Source organism: Notamacropus eugenii, chromosome 1 (genome assembly GCF_028372415.1).
Source record: "Notamacropus eugenii isolate mMacEug1 chromosome 1, mMacEug1.pri_v2, whole genome shotgun sequence".
NCBI lineage: Eukaryota > Metazoa > Chordata > Mammalia > Diprotodontia > Macropodidae > Notamacropus > Notamacropus eugenii.
Window position 1 is genome coordinate 621,061,979 of NC_092872.1, and position 18,069 is coordinate 621,080,047.

General features: G+C 36.5%; 1 protein-coding gene across 1 annotated transcript; it reads right to left on the reverse strand.

The window, feature by feature from the left end:
* Nucleotides 1–1,845: 1,845 nt before the first annotated feature.
* On the reverse strand, nt 1,846–16,476 carry IDO1 (indoleamine 2,3-dioxygenase 1). The gene is made up of 10 exons (XM_072635113.1): nt 16,263–16,476; nt 12,248–12,343; nt 12,036–12,149; nt 10,202–10,320; nt 7,724–7,738; nt 6,984–7,083; nt 6,275–6,392; nt 4,458–4,509; nt 3,494–3,642; nt 1,846–2,610 (listed from the first exon to the last, which is right to left on the reverse strand). Exons 1-10 carry the CDS (start codon nt 16,344–16,346, stop codon nt 2,258–2,260), a joined length of 1,200 nt encoding a protein of 399 aa, XP_072491214.1. The 5' UTR covers nt 16,347–16,476; the 3' UTR covers nt 1,846–2,257.
* Between the last annotated feature and the right edge of the window lie 1,593 nt (nt 16,477–18,069).

Sequence of the window (18,069 nt, forward strand, 5' to 3'; positions counted from 1 at the left end):
TCAGGAAAAATCCTGAAACTTTAACAGTTTCATCTTGCTTCTGGAGGGGGAAATAAAATTATTCTGTCTCCCTCCTATAGAAGAGTAGGTCAAACCCATTTAAATAATTTAATAAACTGCTACCTTTTCCTGGATATTACATCTTCACTAGGGTTTTGTGACACTAATCTCTTCTGATTCTCCTCCTATCTGTCTGACTGCTTCTTCTCAGTCTCTTTTGTTGGATCTTCATCCTTGTCATGACTGAGTATCTTCCAGGGCTTTGTCCTAGGTCATCTGTTCTTTTCTCTTTATTCTCTCTCACTTACCAATCTCATCAGCTCCTAAAAGCTCAATTATCTACTTTACTCAGATGATTTCTAGATCTATATTTCTAGCTGTAATCACTTTGATGACCTCAAGTCCCACAGTACCAATTCCCCAATGGACATTTCAAACTGGATACTCCATAGGTATCTCAAACCCAGTATGTCTAAAAGAGAACTTGTTAACTTTCCCCTAATATCTTCCCCTCTTCCAAACTTTCCTATTACTGCCAAGGGAACTACTACCTTTTTTATTTTAGCTCTAGGCTCAAAATTTCATTGTCAACCTCAACTCTTCACTCTCACTCATGTCATATATCTAATTCATTGCCAAATTTTGTCATTTCTATCTTCAGAGCTCTAGTATATATCTCTTTCTCTAAAATCACACATTCATTATTACCCTTTTATAGGCCCTCATCATCTCTAGCCCAGACAGTTGCATTAACCTTCAAATTTTTCTCCATGCCTCAAGTATCTTCCCACGCCAATCCATCTTCCACTCAGCTGCCAAAATGTTTTTCCTAAAGCACGATCTGATCAGATCAATTTTTCACACATACCTCCCACTCAGTAAATTGTAGTATCTCCCTATTATTTCTAGGATATAATATAAAGTCTTTAATTTTCATTTAAAGTTCTTCACAACCTGGTTCCTTCTTTTCTGTTTGATTTTTCTATTCTATTCCCCTCCAAGCACTCTATGACATGACTACACTGGTCTACTTGCTATTCTTACAATTCTTCATTTCCCACTTTTGTTTCTTTACAGTGACTTTTTCTTATGCCTGAAATGCTCTCTCTCTCCAAACCTCTGACCTCTGACTCATAGGTTTCATGGTTTTCTTTGAGACTCAGATCAAGTGTCCCCTCTTCCGGGAATCCTTTCTTGGTCTCTCCACCATCACCTCAGCTGCTAATGGCACCCCTTCTAAAGTTACCTTCCGTCTACTCTGCATTTATCTAATATGCTCTGATTTTTATATGTCATCTCCTCCAACAGAATATGTTTCTGGATGGCAAAGACTATTTTTGTGGGGGTTTTCTTTATAACTCTAGCTCTAGTACAATGCCTTGTACACAGTAAATGAATGTTTGTTGACTGATTTAAGAACCTGTGCAGTTTCCCTATAGCTTTTGCTCTGCCACTCTTAACTTAATCATTCTGTCTTTCTTTCTTTGGCTAGAAAAAATCTCCTAACTCCACCCCATTACCTAGAAACCTATCACTCTACCCTTTTGTCTACCACTTCAAACCAGATTAATCCCAAATAAGCAGTAACAACTCCTATTAAACAAGAGAGGGATAGAGGGGAGACAGGAATATTCTTTCCAGTTTCTTTAAATGGGGATTCCACAGACCTACTCAGTCACTGTAGCCATCCCAGAAAGTTTGCCTCCCTAGTCTCCACAGCAAAATCAAATGAACTTGTGAATTTCCTGCAGTTCAGGCATCTAAGGGAGTGTGTGTACACATGGTGGGATTACACAGGTAAGGTAAAGTCAACCCTTACTGGGAGAGTGAACCCCAAAGGACTCATTTCACCTTGAAATAGCTTTTGTTTATTCATTTTAAACAATTACATTATGATGCAGCCACATTGACAACATAGCATTAATGTCATTCAAAACAAAGCTTTTTCTTCTTGTTCAAAATCCTTGTGATCATTTAAGGAAGACATAAGGATTCCTTGGAACTTACAGAAGACTTTTCTGTGCAACCTCTATGTGTAATGTGAGCTCCCTGAGGGCAAGGATTTTTTTTTTATTTTTTTACAACCCAAACTTATCATCTTATATACAGTAAAGTGCTTAATTTATGCTTATTCATTGATCAGCTGATAGATTGGTTAATAGAAGATCATTAATTGCATATTTAAGTAGAATGTAATATTATTGAAAGCAGAACTTAATAACTGATGTTGAGTGAGTAATAATTATCTTGCGTTCCATTAGCTCTCTTCCAATAGAGCTTTTTCGGTTGTGTCCCTTACAGTCTTAAGGAAAGTCATTATGTTTGTACCACCTGTCCCTTTTTCTTCATCATCTGATGATTTCTTCCCTTTTTCATTGTTCTGTTTATTTGCTGGATTTATGATGTACTTGGTCACCACTTGAATGTGATAGCTCCTGAGAGCAACTAGAGCCCTTATGCATTCATTATACTCCTTCCTCAGTGCAGCATCATCACTGGAGATGACAAAATCTCTAAGAGATAGGCTAGAGGTAATTGCCTCAAGAAAGTCCTTGTGAGACGATGGCATATAGTCTCTCATTTCCTCAAGGAATTTAGCACTGGTTTTCTCTGAAAGAAGAGGAAAAAGTAGGGCATTAAGGAGAAATGACAATGATATTTATCAGTAGGATAAGAAATATGTCCATCCCAATGGTAGTGGGATAGCTGGGTGCCAGATTATATATAATAATTATGCATAATTGTAATAAACTTGTTGTTAAGCTATACTTTACAAGTTTACAAAATGTTTTCCTCATGACAAAGCTGTACATTACATAAGGTAATTACTACTATTCCACTTTGTAGATGAGGAAACTAAGGCTCAGAGAAATGATGCAATAGACTTAGAGTCAGAAGCCCTGTCTCTGACATCTACTGACAACCATAATACCTTAAGGATATAGATTCACCTCTTTCAGCCTCATTTGCCTCTTCTATAAAATGGCCATACTTACTCTCATACTGCTTACTTTAAAGGACTGTTACACAAAATATTCCTTATAGACCTTAAAGCATAATTGAATTACAATTAGGATTTATTAATATATTTTATTATTGTTACTATTATTAATGAGAGTTATTACTACAACTATAATAGTGGATAGTTCTGTGTATATTAAACCCTGGAAAAATAGATGCTGATGAGGAATTATCAGAGCCTCCCAATCTGCTCTGGGATAGCCCATTGTAATCAAATACCTTCTACTTGGATCTCTGGGTCTTGGCTTCCCTCAACCTTTCACCCATACTCCTGCTTTCTTACCACATATAACAGAAACACGTTTCTTTATGAAGCTGATTTATAAGTCATCAAAAGTCCCATTTCTATGAAGTACTTTCCTTAATACAGCCCAGGGAAACAGGCAGTACTTCAAGTATCCTTGTCTGTTTCTACTACACCATATTGCTAAGTTCATTTGAATCTCAAATCTCAATCAGGACCTCAACTTACCCTCTGCAGTGTCATGTTGGATTCCCAGCAGGGCGTCAAAGCATTGCACTACGCTGCTTTGGGCAGCACTTCCACCAGAGAACATCTTGGGTGTGTCCCACACTCCTTCATACATCAGGCCATTTGGCAACAGTGGGTTGTTCTTCCAGCTAAACCAAAAGAGAGACAAAGATATATTTATGTTTGTCAGAGAAAGGCTTTTGCCTCCATTAATTTTCCAAAATCAATTTTTATAGGTATAGAAATAAAGGATAGGGAGAATAAGTAATTCTATTAGCTTTTTGTTTGATTTTTGATCATGAGCTCTTCCTGTTCCCAGCCAAATCAATCTCTTAGAGAAAGAGTCATTTTGGTATCACAGACATAAGCAAATTTGGTAGCTACCATAAGAGAGTCATACATTAGCATCTTAAGTGTCTACACACATTATTTAATTTCATTCTTACTACTGCACTGTGAGATTGGCAATACAATCCTTATTATCCGCACTTTACATATGAGGAAACTGAAGGTAAGAGGAGAGGTAATTTGTCCAGTTTCACATCAGGCAATGAATGTGAGTCAAAACTCACACTCAGTGATGTTTCCATCACACCATATTATACTCTTTCTAGAAATGGATCTCTGTCTTCTAAACCAGAATTAACCATTTTGTCATTTCTAAATAATGGCTCCCAGACCCAGCCAAAAAGAAGGATCTAGACCAATAATTTGCAAATAGCTCCATGCAACCTCTAACATACTATGTGAGGTCATTGGGAGCTCATAGGAGTGAGTTATCAATGGGCTTAAATACTTAATGCTTATTCATTGATCAACTGGTGGATTGGTTAATAGAAGACTATCAACTGCATATTTAAGTAGAATGTAATATTATTGAGACCAGAGACTGTTTGATTCTTGGCTTTCTGTAGGTAAAGTTTCCTTTGTTCAAAGGCAATGGTGAAAGTAGGGAAACACATACCCAGACAAGTAGATACGAAGAGTACCAAAAAAATCTTCAGGATTCACATGTTCTGTTGAAAGATTGAACCAGAAAGAAAGATGATGAATTGTCTTATTGACTTGTAAGGAAAAAAAGAGCAGTTCATGTCCTGTCATCACTCGACATTGTGAGACCTTCAGAAGGAATTCTCCACTGGCTAGGAAAGTGAGCTCCCTGACTAAAGGACTGCTAGTCTAACTTCACACAGGAAATCTTCCACCTATCAGGTTCTAATCTTTATGTCATTTTCCATGCTCTTTCCTCCCCACACAGCAATAGCCTTACACCCTTAGATGAGTTTGCCTCAAACTTTCCATTTTTAAAACTAGCAACATTTCTTTGGGGATCATATAGTCTTCTGTTTCTCCCAATCCTCTGTTCTTACCCACAACAAAGAAAAAAAAAGGAAGACATGGATTCCCAGCTTAAGTTCCCTATGGTCAGAGTAGAAGAGAGAAGCAGGAATTGCTTTGCTTCACCACATTTGACTTACTGGTTGCTTTTTCTTTGTTTTCTTTGAAATCTAAAACCCTGAACTATAAATATCCTCTTTTTATAAATTCCCTCTTTTGATGATATCTCTACCCATGACTTCTAGCCACAGCAACTACCTACTGGATGACTCTACCTGGTTGTCCTACAAGGAGATCAAACCCAATGTGTCTGAAACTTGAAACTGAACTTTTTAATTTACCCTCTCTTCCACCCTCTCCAACCAAAAGAGAAAGAGAAGAAGAAGAAGAGAAGGAAGAAAAGAAGGAGGGAAGGAAGGGAAGGAGAGAGGGAGGGAGGGAGGGAGGGAGGGAGGAAGAAAAGAAAGGGAAAAAAGAAATTCTGCATCCTTGTCCTAACTTTTCTATACTCTATTGAAAGCATCTTCAGTCCCAGTCCCCTTTAACTCCTCTCTCTCTCAGACCTGGAATTCAGACTGGTGCTACGTTTAGTCAGTTATATTTCTGAAATCTCTAACTGCCCCACTGTACACACACACACTTGCACACAAACACATTTCTTTTTCCATTTTCACAATTCAAATTCAGTCCTTTATCATCTCTTCCCAAGACTAATTGGAAGAGTCTTATAATCACTCTTCTTGTCTCTAACCTCTCTTTCTTCCTAGTCATCCTTTATACCATTGCCAAAACAATCTTTTCATTGCACTATTCTTCTATGCAGAACCACCCATGACCTTTCATTGTCTACCAAACAAAATAAGAACTCCTTGCTACAGATTTCTTTGCTGTAGAAAGGAGCTCTCCAATCTCTTTTCAAACTATGTATCTTGAAGAGGATCTTGTACATCTTCTGCTCACTTACTTTCAGTAAGTGAAGATAGACTTTACTTTAAAGAAGACTTTAAGATAGACTTCTCGTCTATCAGAATATCTATCCCAGAACTTAGTATAAGACCTTGAACGCAATGAATGCTTATCACTTTTTTGAAAATCAAATTGAACTGATCTATAATTTCTGCATAAAATTAAAGTTATTTTTTGTTATGTATTTTTACCTCAGGCTAGCAATTACACATATTGCTTAGCATTTGAAACCATTGACCATGAGACCTCCAAGAGCCTTTGGACATAATCTGGGATGACTGTATCTTTTGGCAGATGAAGAGACTGAATTGCTCAAGATCATTTGGTGAGTTGATGCTACAGCAGGTCTTAAAATGTAGATTTCCCACATCTTATTAACTCAGCAAAGACAATTTTCAACCATCTATTGATAGTAATTCCTGCCATTAGAAACTTTAAAGTTATAGTTTATATGATTGCACTGAATACATTACATACTGTGAACAAGGTTGAACACTTCAATTGCCTCATGAATAGAAGAGGCCACAGTACGAAGACTTTTCTTCAGGGACTCCACGTTCTTACTTTTGATTGCTTCAAATATATTTGGAATTACCTTAAAGGAAAACAAAGCAAATACAATCAGGGTCTCTTAAAACTGCAAAAACTCATGGTCTTCAATTCCAAAAGTATAGGTTATATTATATATTACATTTTCTTCCTGGGTAAAATACCAGTAAAATGGGTCAAGCAATCCAACTACCTTCCATTTTGTTCATGCAATCCTTCGATTTGTAAGTTCATCTAAAGGAGCTACACCAATAAATTCCAAATTTAGTGAGAATGATGGATGATCAGGTTAAACATTGCCTTCATGAGTAGCAGTAGCTGAAAAGTTCTCCTGGTCAAATAACCATCTGATGATTAGTCACTTTGTCCTTACTTGAGTTGGCTCCAAAGAAACAGATCACAATGACAGATTACAACACATTGGTGAGCCTTTACTTGAAACCTCTCCAGCTTGGTATGAACTGCCAGTGTTTGCCCTCCATTGGCATAAGTAACCTTTGGTAACCCAGGTTCTCCACACCGCAATGTGACATTGGAGTAGGACTTCAGAGAATATGGCTACAAATATTCAATTTTCACATGGCTTTATTATCTATGTTGATATAAGATATAAATCTTTTTATGTAGACAAATATACCTTGATTGCAGAAGCAGCAGCTTTTTCAACCAATAAAGAAACAAGGAAGAATCCTTTGCTGCAATCCCCACCAGGAAATGCAAATAGAGTGTCCATATTTCTAAGAATAAGATGAAGTCTCAAAATTAATATAATAATTATAATATTATAGAGTAATTACTAGAAAGGACATTATAGGTCATGTGTTTCAACCCCATCATTTTATAGATAGTGAAACCGGGCTTCAGAAAGGTTAAGTACTTGTCTATGGTCTCAAAGTTAGTAAAGTGTTAAAGGCAAGATCTCAACCTTTGTTTTTATGTAGCCAAGCCCACTACTCTATTTACTATGATTACCTTAAGCAGGTGATACCATCTATAACTAGAAGTGAACATTTACAGACCAATGCTGTAACCAAACCTGTATACATACATACATACACACACACACACACATATATACATATTTATGATCACATCTATCTAGAGTTGTAAACACTGTTAAAAAGGAAACATTCTTTATAGAGACTTAACTACACAAAAAATAAAACTTGACTCATACAGTTAAAAAAGATCTATTCACCATCCTACTATACGCTCAGTCTAAACAAGCTGTAGGAGTTGACTTGTTCTTGCCATGTCTAGCCATTTTTAAAAAAGTTACTGTGTATGTTTATTGTGTGTGTGTGTGTGTGTGTGTGATTCTACTCTAAGTCTACTCCTACTCAAAATAATTCCTTGAAAAAAATATATAATACTTACTCATAAGTCATGGGCCTTGTGGAAGCATCCAAAGGATAAAAGAGAAAGAAAGAGAAAAAAATTGTTACATCCAAAAGCTTTAGAGTTTCATCTAATGTTATTACTATCCCCATAGTGTCCTTTGGCCCTTTTATGTTCTGTACTTATGCCTGTACCAAGGTCAATGCAACTGTACTTCCTTCTTGTTCTCTTTGTTTAATTTTCTGTTGATGTTTCTAACTTGGCACTTTTTCCTTGCCAGGAATATTCCTAGATAAAAAAGAGGAGGGCTAATCCTCCCACTCTGAATTTCCATTGATTGCTGCTGCTCATATTGTATGCTTTAAAGACTAAAATTGGAGGGCACATACCATTCCTACTACCTGGATTGGATTCCCCCACCCCAACATACCAGAAGCCAACTAAAATTCTGCATATACCCTCCACTCCTATCTCACACATACACATACTGTCTATGTGAAGTTAAGCTATATTTCTTTCTTCTTATTCTTTTTAATTTTCTGCTTACACAAAAGTCCTCTGTTAGATACCACCTCCCCCATGAAGCCTTCCTTGATCCCCATAACTGTAAGTAATATGCCTCTCCTTAAACTCAATTTACTTCAATTCGGCGCTTATCTAGTTCTTGGGATGTATAACACCCTGAACTCAGCAATCAATATCCAGAAGGAGAAGGTTATAGATCTTCCCCCCATCGAGGAGCTTACAACCTAATAGAAGAGATAAAATATACAAAAAAGAAGCATGATGCATCATAAGATATGATGCATGGTAGAATGTGGGAACAGCAAAAGACATCTCTCCTAGGCATTTATTAACTATGTCCTTATTTTTATTACAGCTGCTTATGAGCATGTCTTTTTAGGAATGGTTGAGTTTTTTTTTTCCTTTAATTTTTATGTTCTCACCACTAAATATAAGGTCTTATGTATAGAGATTATTCTTGCATCCCAAGGAAACAGGATCAGGATTTCAGCTGGGAGGAAGTAAAGGCATCTGAGAGGGGGAATAGAGATTGTATAGTAGCTAATCTTATGTTAAGGTAATATATAAATTGAATGAACCTAAGTAGGAGACATCCTGGATGTGGTTCTTAACTTGGCATGGGACTTCACACAAGCATAGCTTCTCGAATGGGAAAAATAATGATCCTCTTATCCTCTGCTGTATTCAGAACTAATCCAAAAAATGGTGTTCAGTTGTAGGACTCTTATTTTTGGAAGGACAGTGACAAGAGAAAACATTCAGAGAAGAGCAAGTGAAATAAAATGGGGGTGGAAAACCAGGTCATAGGATTGATTGGAGGTAATAGAGATGCTTAAGCAGAAGAGGAGAAAAATAAGGTGGAGATGGATAGGTAATAACTGTATTCTGATACTGAAGAATTTTTATATAAAAAGTCTAACTTCTTCCTTTTTTCCTTCTATTCTTTTTCTCTTTTCCTTCCTTCCATCCATCCTTCCTTCTTTCTTTCTTTTCTTCCTTATTCTTTCTTTCCTTCCCTCCTTCCTTCCTTCATTCTTTCCTTCCTTCTTTCGTTCTTTCTTCTTTCCTTCCTTCCTTTTTGGCTTAGCCCCAGAAGTCAGAACTGAGAACACAAAACAGCAGTTACAGGGAGGCAGATTTCAGCTCCCTATTAGGAAAAACTTAACATATAGAGCTGTCCAGCATTGGAATGGGCTGCCTATGGAGGTTAATAAGTCCCCCATTATGGAAGTCTCCAAGCAGAAGTTTTACAACGTCTTATACAGGATATTGTACAACTAGGTCTCAATTAGTGTGAATAAGAAATCCCAGGAAGTGATTGCTTCCTTCAAATTCACACTGAATATTCTCTTTTTACTGGAACCAATTATCATCTATTACATAATTGTAATTTTGAATAGAGTGAATTCAAATACATGAAACCATTTCAGGGACTTCGTTGTTCACATTAGTGGAGACCTAACTATAGTGGAAATTCTTTCCTCTGGAATAGGTTGGACTAGAATCAGGGGTGGGGAACCTGTAGCCTTGAGGCCATAAGTGGCCTTCTAGGTCCTTGGGTGTGGCCTTTTGACTGAGTTCAAGTTTTACAGAACAAATCCTTTTATTAAGGGGATTGTTCTGTGAAGTTGGATTCACTTAGGGAGAGGAACTTAAGGGCCTAGGGGGCCACATGTGACCTTGAGGCTACAGATTCCCACCCCTGGACTACATTATTTCAGAGGTCCTTTCCAAATCTGAACTTCTATGCCAATGTTCCTGGTTAAGTCACTTCTTAGAGCCTCAGTTTCCATGTCTGTTAAATAAAGGCTTTATGCTACATCTCTAATGAACTTCCAAGTTCTATTAATCAATGAGCCTGTCAGTGATCACGTCTGCTAAACTTTCATATCAGTTTCAGTGGGGGAGGAGGGGGGACAGAGAATGTTTATTCCAAAGACTTTGCCCAACTTCACTGAATTCTTTGCCCCAGCTAAGGCAACTGCTACGTACCCTAAGGGATCCTTTTTCTTCCAGTTTGCCAAAACACAGTCTGCATACACCATTATTGGAGGCAAACCAAGCTGCCTGGAGATTTCACAGAAAGGGACAGCAATTTTCCTGGGCAGTACCTAGTTAAAATATGATTTATTTATAAACATTTAAAATAAAATGTTTTATTTTAAAATATTAATAAATATATATAAATATAAAATATTATTTTTAAATATTATAAAATATTTAAAATAAAATGAAACATCTACTTAAGCTTCATAGTAACCAAAATGAGGCTATTTCTAGCATATAAAAATAAAAGCACTGGTTTGTGTTACTTAGCACTTCGTCATTATAAAAAACATCATATATGTATATCTGTATATATATATATATACACGTATATGCACATAGTCACACACATACGTGTGCATGTGCATTACGTTATTTGATCATTCCAGCAAACCTAGAAAGATAGGTTGTCAGGAAATAGAAATATTATCACACTCAATTTCACAGAGAGAGAAGCTATAAGGCAGGTGAAATGACTTATTTTGCTAAGATCATATGACCAGTTATGAGCAAATCTAAGACATGAATCTATATTCTAATTCCAATTCTGATGCTCTCCCCAATGCACAAATAGTTGTTTGAAATACTCAATTAGAGTAACATTCGGTCTGTCAGTGAGCTTGCTGTAATGGCTGTAATGTAAAATCAGTGGACTTGGAACCAGAAGGCCTGGGTTCAAGCCCTCACTCTTCTACTTACTAGCTATGTGACCACAGGCACATTTCAACACCTCTGAGCCATAGTCTATTCATCTACAAAATGTGATCATGCCCATAATATCTACTCCCCATGGCCAGTGTGAGTGTCAAATAAGATAACGTATATAAAGGATCTCTCAAATCTTAAAAAGCTTCATAAATGTCTATTATTATTATTACAACTACCTATCTAGATGTTTGTAGAGATGATGCTATTGCTGTCTCTTTGAAGATTAAAATTGTAAGACTACTCTGAAAATATAATTACAATTGCTCAACTGAAATAAATGTTTGCTGTGAAAGGAGTTTTTGTTGGGTTGTGTGTGTGTGTGTGTGTGTGTGTGTGTGTGTGTTTTAACATTTCTTTCCACTGACATAAAGATGTTTAGGAGGCAGAGAAAAGATACAGAGAAATGATAATCTGAATTTGAAGTTGGGGATCTGGGTTTGCATCCTCAACTCCACTCCTAACTATATGAACTTGGACAAGTCACTTGCTTTCTTTGGGCCTCAGCTTTCTTATCTGTAAAATTAAAAAATTGGACTACATTTAAGGTCTTTCCTCTTCAATCTATGATCCTTTGGTCATATGAGCCTTCCCTGACTCATTTCACCAATGTACCTCAACCCCCAAGAAAAGAAAATAAAGACTTTCAATAGATTATAAACCCAGATAAGCTGTGAAAAATAATAGTTCACATTTATAAGCAATTTATATTCATTATCTCACCTCATCCTCAGAGAAACTTTGTGAAGTAGGTATTAAAAAAAAGCCTAGTCCCCTTCATTTTACAGATTAAGAAAATGAGGTCCAGAGGTGAAGGGATTTGCCCCAGGTCACACAACTAGTAAATAATAATTAGAACTTAATTCCTTCTGATTCCAGATCCATCACTCTTTCCACTGTGCTATGGCCACTCTAAACTTAAGCATAGTGTGACAATCCTCATAATTTCCACCATCCCAGTAAAACTGAAGTGGTGACTATTTCTCAAATATTGAGGATTTTAACATGGACAAAGTTGTGGTATTTAAAATCTGAAATGAAAGACTCTAACAGAAAAGCAACAAGATCTCCAAACCTGCATGACATCTTTGTCTTGCCATACATAGCCCATGGTGATAACTGCCAGTGCCAGATGTGCAAGACGCTTTTCCTTGTGTCCTTGGAGTTGACTGATATTAAGTTCTGGCAGCTTCCAGGAAAAGAGAATATAAGGAATACAGTCAAACATGGCTTTTCTGAGATAGCAAACAACATAACATGAAGATGAGAGTAGAAAAAACTTCAAACCTGTTCCACTTCTTTCCGAAATTGGCCATTCTGAATCAGAAAGGGCAGATTTTTCGCAAGGGTCACCCAGACCTGATAGCAATCAGGAAGTTCCTCCTTGATAGAAAGAATAAAAATGTAATTTACTCATCTTATTTAGTTGAGAATAAGATTCCATCACCTAACAGTCTTCCAGTCAACCTGTTTTCATCTGAATCTCTTGCCCTTTTCAAATCCATCCCGTCTACCATCACCAGATTCTTCTTCATTCCCAACGCACACTCTCCACTCTAGGCACGCCCATCTCTTTACAATCTTCAGTTTTACAATCTTCATTACTCACTCTCATCTCTGTACCTTTGCTCTTACTCTTGCTTTCACTTCCAACATTCTACCATCTCTCACCACCTTTGTTTATCCAGATCAGATCCATCCTTCATCTCAGCTGAAAATTCCCCAAAGCAACTCCAATTATTTTAGTCACTATTGACTCACCACTTTTGGATTATTTTTTTAATTTTATTTTTTTCAATTAATAAGAATCCATTTTCCTTCCCTCCTTGCCCCCACTGTTGAAGAAGAACAAATATACAATGTGAAGTAAAACGAACTTTTGCATTGGTTGTGTCCAAAAAAAAATGCCTTAACCATCACTCTGAGTGCAGGACCTCTCTTTCAGGAAGTGGGTAGTATGACCTTTTGTATTTCTACATATCCTTCAGGGGTGTGGATCCTAGAAGACTGAAATGATGTCTTTCTATGACAGCCATTGAAAATGGGGAAGTTAGGAGGGTGAAAGCAAGGTTGGGGTAGATAATGACTTCCCTAAAAAACAAAAACAAAAAAAAACCTTACATAACCCTGTCTGGATTGGACACCCTCCACACCCCTAATGATAACTCACATTACTGGAAGTACTTTGAAATTTATAATGTGTTTTCTATTCAACAATCAATGAGTAGCAGATAGGTAAGTATTATTATATCCATTGATCAAATGATAAAATTAAGGTTCAGAGGAGTTTAGGATGGCAAAAGAATCTTGGTGAGGTAAACTCAAGCTCAGATCTCCTGCCTCCAAGACTATAGTTCTCACCATTTTTGATGCTCAGTGAGTATTAGTCTTCTTATTCCACCCACCTATTTTAGCCCCTCTAGAACCATACCTTCACCATGGATGACTTTACTACTACTGATTCAAAACTTTTCCTTCTTTATGCATCTGTCCAAACTGCTACTACAGAGTAGGGTCTGAGTTTAGGTGAAAATTTTGGACCACTTCTTTTTGGTTACTGAGGTCTTCTTTGGCAGTACCATAGAGTATCCTCTAAATATGATATGAAAAGGATTTTATGAGAGAATTTTATTCTCCTTTGCTTAACAGTAGATGATTCTGAGATTCTTTTCAGTTAATCTATGTCACCATCTGGTAGGTGATTTCCATATTCACATGGGTAGGGAACTTCCATCTCTACTTATAATACTAACATTCTCAAAAATCATTATGTCAGCATGGGTATACAGAATAGGTCTAAATGATGATAACCAAAGTGATACAATTTTAGGAGAATGTGGAGGGTAGGGTTAAGGGGATTCCTTATTCTACTCATTCTTCCAATTCTCCCTACCTTGTTGTCTTCTCTTAAATTATTTTAAGAGAAAATAAAAACTTGTTTATAAGCAAAAAAACTGAGACTCAGAAAGAACACAAGATTGAAGATAAAGTTTAAAATTCTAATATTATGGAATCACCAGAAGAGGTAGCAAATGGACCTGGTATAGGGAAAAGAGCATCGTATATAGGATAAGGACTTATATTTCCATCCTACTTCCATCACATTTACTCTATATAATCTTGGGCAGATTATTTAATCTTTTTGAGCCTGTTTCCTTATTTGTAAAATGAGAAAGTTGGAGTAGATGGTATCTAAGGTTTCTTTCAGTTCTAAAGCTATGTACAAATATTACTATGACAAAATCCATCTATTCACACTAAGACATAAGTGACTGATAATCTATTCTTTCTTAATACATATTCTCTCTCCTTATTACAGAATCAGGGGAGAAGAAGAAAGGCAGGGGGTACTATGCATTTCAGGGGATGGAGATCATACTATAAAAAGGAAAAGAAGTAAAGAAACTGGAAATAAACCTAAATCATATTAGATTTCTAACATTAATGCTTTAAGTACATTTCCCCCAAAACAAATGAGCTGGCAAGCTATAATTCAGTGGCTAATGTAAAGCATCATGTGAAATAAATATTTAATTTTAACTATCCAAATGCAGTATTAAAAGACTGACCTAAGTTGATGACTTTAAGAAATCTTAACCATAATATGACATTAAATAAATTACACCATACCTACCCCTATATATAATGACAAAATACCACACTAGTTTGAACAGTCATGATTATTCACATTTCTGTAGGGCTTTATGGTTTATAAAGACATTTTCCAAAAAATAACCCTATAGTTATATAATATTGCTGGGGATCCCTCCCCAGTACCTCAAATGCCCAAGTGCCTCATCCTGCTTTAAGATCTCAACCTGATGAATGCTAGGCTTCTTTCAATAAGGTTCTGCTGGAAATCTTCTAGATTTGGCTTGTCAATCTAGCTATAAAGAGAAAGGTATTTACTAAATAGCCATTAATTTGGAAACCCTTAGTAGCTAAGCCTGTCCACTCCAACTCTACGTCTCATGTTTTTTTTATTTCATTCTGGAACTTAACAAATACATAGTGATATTAACCCAACCCATGACCTGCCTGATTTGTACTATCAAAAATGCAAATTGCACTTGTTTAAATATATAGTTTTACCTTCTTTTGATTTACAGGTCATTTTTCCAAATATGATTTATTTTGAGTCAATTTTAAATTGTTATAATACCTTCTTTTGCAGAACTCAAAGTCCTCTCCACCATAGCCCTTAAGGCCTTCATATTATAGTGCTGATTTCAACATCAGTACCATCATCTTCATTTCCTAATGAGAATCCAGACATGTTGGGTTTTCATTCATGCCTAACAGTAAGGCATCATGGTATAATGAATGCACACTAGTCTTGAATTTGAATTTGAACCTGAATTTCAATCTCCACTCTGACATTCACTGCCTATGTGACCCTAGGAAAATCACTTAGCCATTTTGAATGTTTCCTTATCTGTAAAATAGAGGTGCATATATATATATATATATATATATATATATATATATATATATATATATATATATATATATATATATATTCATTCATTCATTCATTCATTTATTTATGTATACTGCTATGAGACAAGCACTTTAGAAGCATTAAAGGACTATATAACTTTGAATTATTATTATTAACAAAACCCTAAGTAGTATGCAATATCTCATTTTATCCTCCCTATCACCCTGTGAGATAGAGAATACAATTATTATTATTTGAATTATAGTTAAGTAAATTGATTGCTCAGAGTTGCATAGCTACTTGTAATGGCAGTGCTGGGGCTCAAACCCCAGTCTTTTGAGTTCAAATACAGACCTGCATCCACTGACAGTCAAGGCTGACTTTTGAAGTGGCTTCCCTATCCAAGAATAGATAAGTTAAATGACTTCTTGCTTATCTCCAAACTCAACAAAGCAGGTATTTTGCTTTTACATTTGGTTAATTTATCAGTTGTTAGACAGCATGTTATAGCCCTGGATCCAAAATCAGGAAATAGAGTCACATCCTAGCTCCTATTTGCTGCTTAGTGTCTTTTTTGACTTCAGCAAAGTCATTCTATCTTTCTAATCATCAGCTTTTTATCCTGTAAATTCAAATGGTTAGAATAGGTCATCTGTAATATCCCTTTCAACTCTAACTCTTATGGACTCTGTTGATTTCTCAAAGCAATATTTCTGTTACTCTAACATGTTAGGAAAAATTTACAAAAGCAACATCAAAAAGACCTTCTCTGTAGTTGGCATCCTGTATCTATAGAATTAAAAGAAATAGAACCCAATAAATAAAAGCATTTTGCTATATGTTTTAATGCTATCATCTTACCAATGGGTCTTCCAAGATAAAGCCCAAATTTTTTGAAATATGAAATTCCTCTGGGTAGCCCAATGGGTTCTCCAGGAGAGCCATTTCTTCTTGAGCTTTGCCTCTAGTCTTGCCTGCAGGGATCTACTCCTGCGTAGAAGAATAACTGGGTAGACACAGAGAGCCTATTTATGGAAATCCATGACTCCACACACCCTCTCAAAAGAACATGCACAATAGGAAGTTGTTGTCACCACATTTATGACATGGACCAAACTGGTTTCATTTTCTGTACTGGAAGATTAATCAAAGAACAAAGCTTCTTAGCCCTCCCTACCTCTATTTAGAAAGAGAAAGTTATTACTCCAAAAGATGGAATTTTTGATTCCAGTAAGTCTACTATTCATCTCCATTATAGGATGCTTTCAGTCAAGCAGATACAAATATTCACCTGGGCTGGTTAGGACACTCTTTCCCCTAAATGATGCTAGGGATATAGTGATCTGTTGCATTTTTAGACTTGATGTATACTTCTACCATATGTTAATGACAATCTGAGCTCATAATAGATATTAAAGGCAAGTGAAGTGGTCCCTTATCTTATCTTGTCTTAACTTATCTTATCTTATCACACCTTATCTTATATTAACTTATCACAGGATCATAAACTTAGAACTAGAAATCACCTTAAACATCATCTAGTTCAATTTCCTCTTTTTGCAGATGAATAAACTGTGGCACAAAGGAACTGGTCCAAGGTCAAATAGATAATAGATGGAAGAGTTGAGGTTTGAATCCAGATCCTCTGATTTTAAATCTACAGCTCTTTCCACTGGGACAAGGGGATGATGACAATAAGTGACCTGCCTGTGGTCACAAAGACAGTCTATATCAGAGGCAGGATTTGATCTCAGGTTCTCCTGACTCTAATACTGGCCCTTTGCCCACTGTGTCATATCATTATTCCCCAATGGTTTTACTAAAAATAAGATTACTATTTATCTCACGTGTTGGATTTGAGTTGATACCCATTCAAAAAACTATCTGTTGTGGTTTCTTCCCAAATGCCAATTGCAAATGACAAATTGCATCTACCCTACCTTTTTTTTACTACCAAAGCCCCTTACTTCTATACCCAAAAAAGTAACAAAAGTGATCCCTCTTACTCTATACAGCTTATTCCTACAAATTTTTGCTATCTCCTTCTACTCAGCAACCGATCTCCACCACTGAGTTAGAGAGAGTCATGCTCCAAAAGCAATGGAAAGTAAAATGATCTACAGTTGCTGGTCCACAGAGTAATATGGATTGGGAAACATTGTTTTAGGGTAGACTAAGAAAAAAGCAACAACGTTGAAAATGCTTACTTTGTGCAGAGCACTAGGGGGAAATAGCAAAGTTTAGACAAGACAAGACCCCTCCGCTCAAAGAGTTTGCGGAGTAGTTGGGGTCTTACAGTATATAGCTGTATGGACAGTTACTATTATCAATTTTGTTGATTGTCATTCATTGCCATTGGCTCCATTTTCCAAGCATCCTCTCCAGATTCCAGGGAGAGACACTGCCTTGTCAACTGCCTTGACATTTCCCTAACTATTGACTAAACAGACCTGGAACTACCCTGTTGGGGTCCTATCACTTCTGACACAGTTACACCCAAGAGAAGAGAGGACAGTTCAGAAGGGATAGCCAAAGACATTAATAAGGGGCATAGATTTATCACTACAGAATCCTTTCATGCTCTGCCTATCCCAGGCAACACAAACACAGTTACACAACAAAAGTGAGCATGGACACTCAAAGTCTGAAGCCATACTGTTCCACTGAA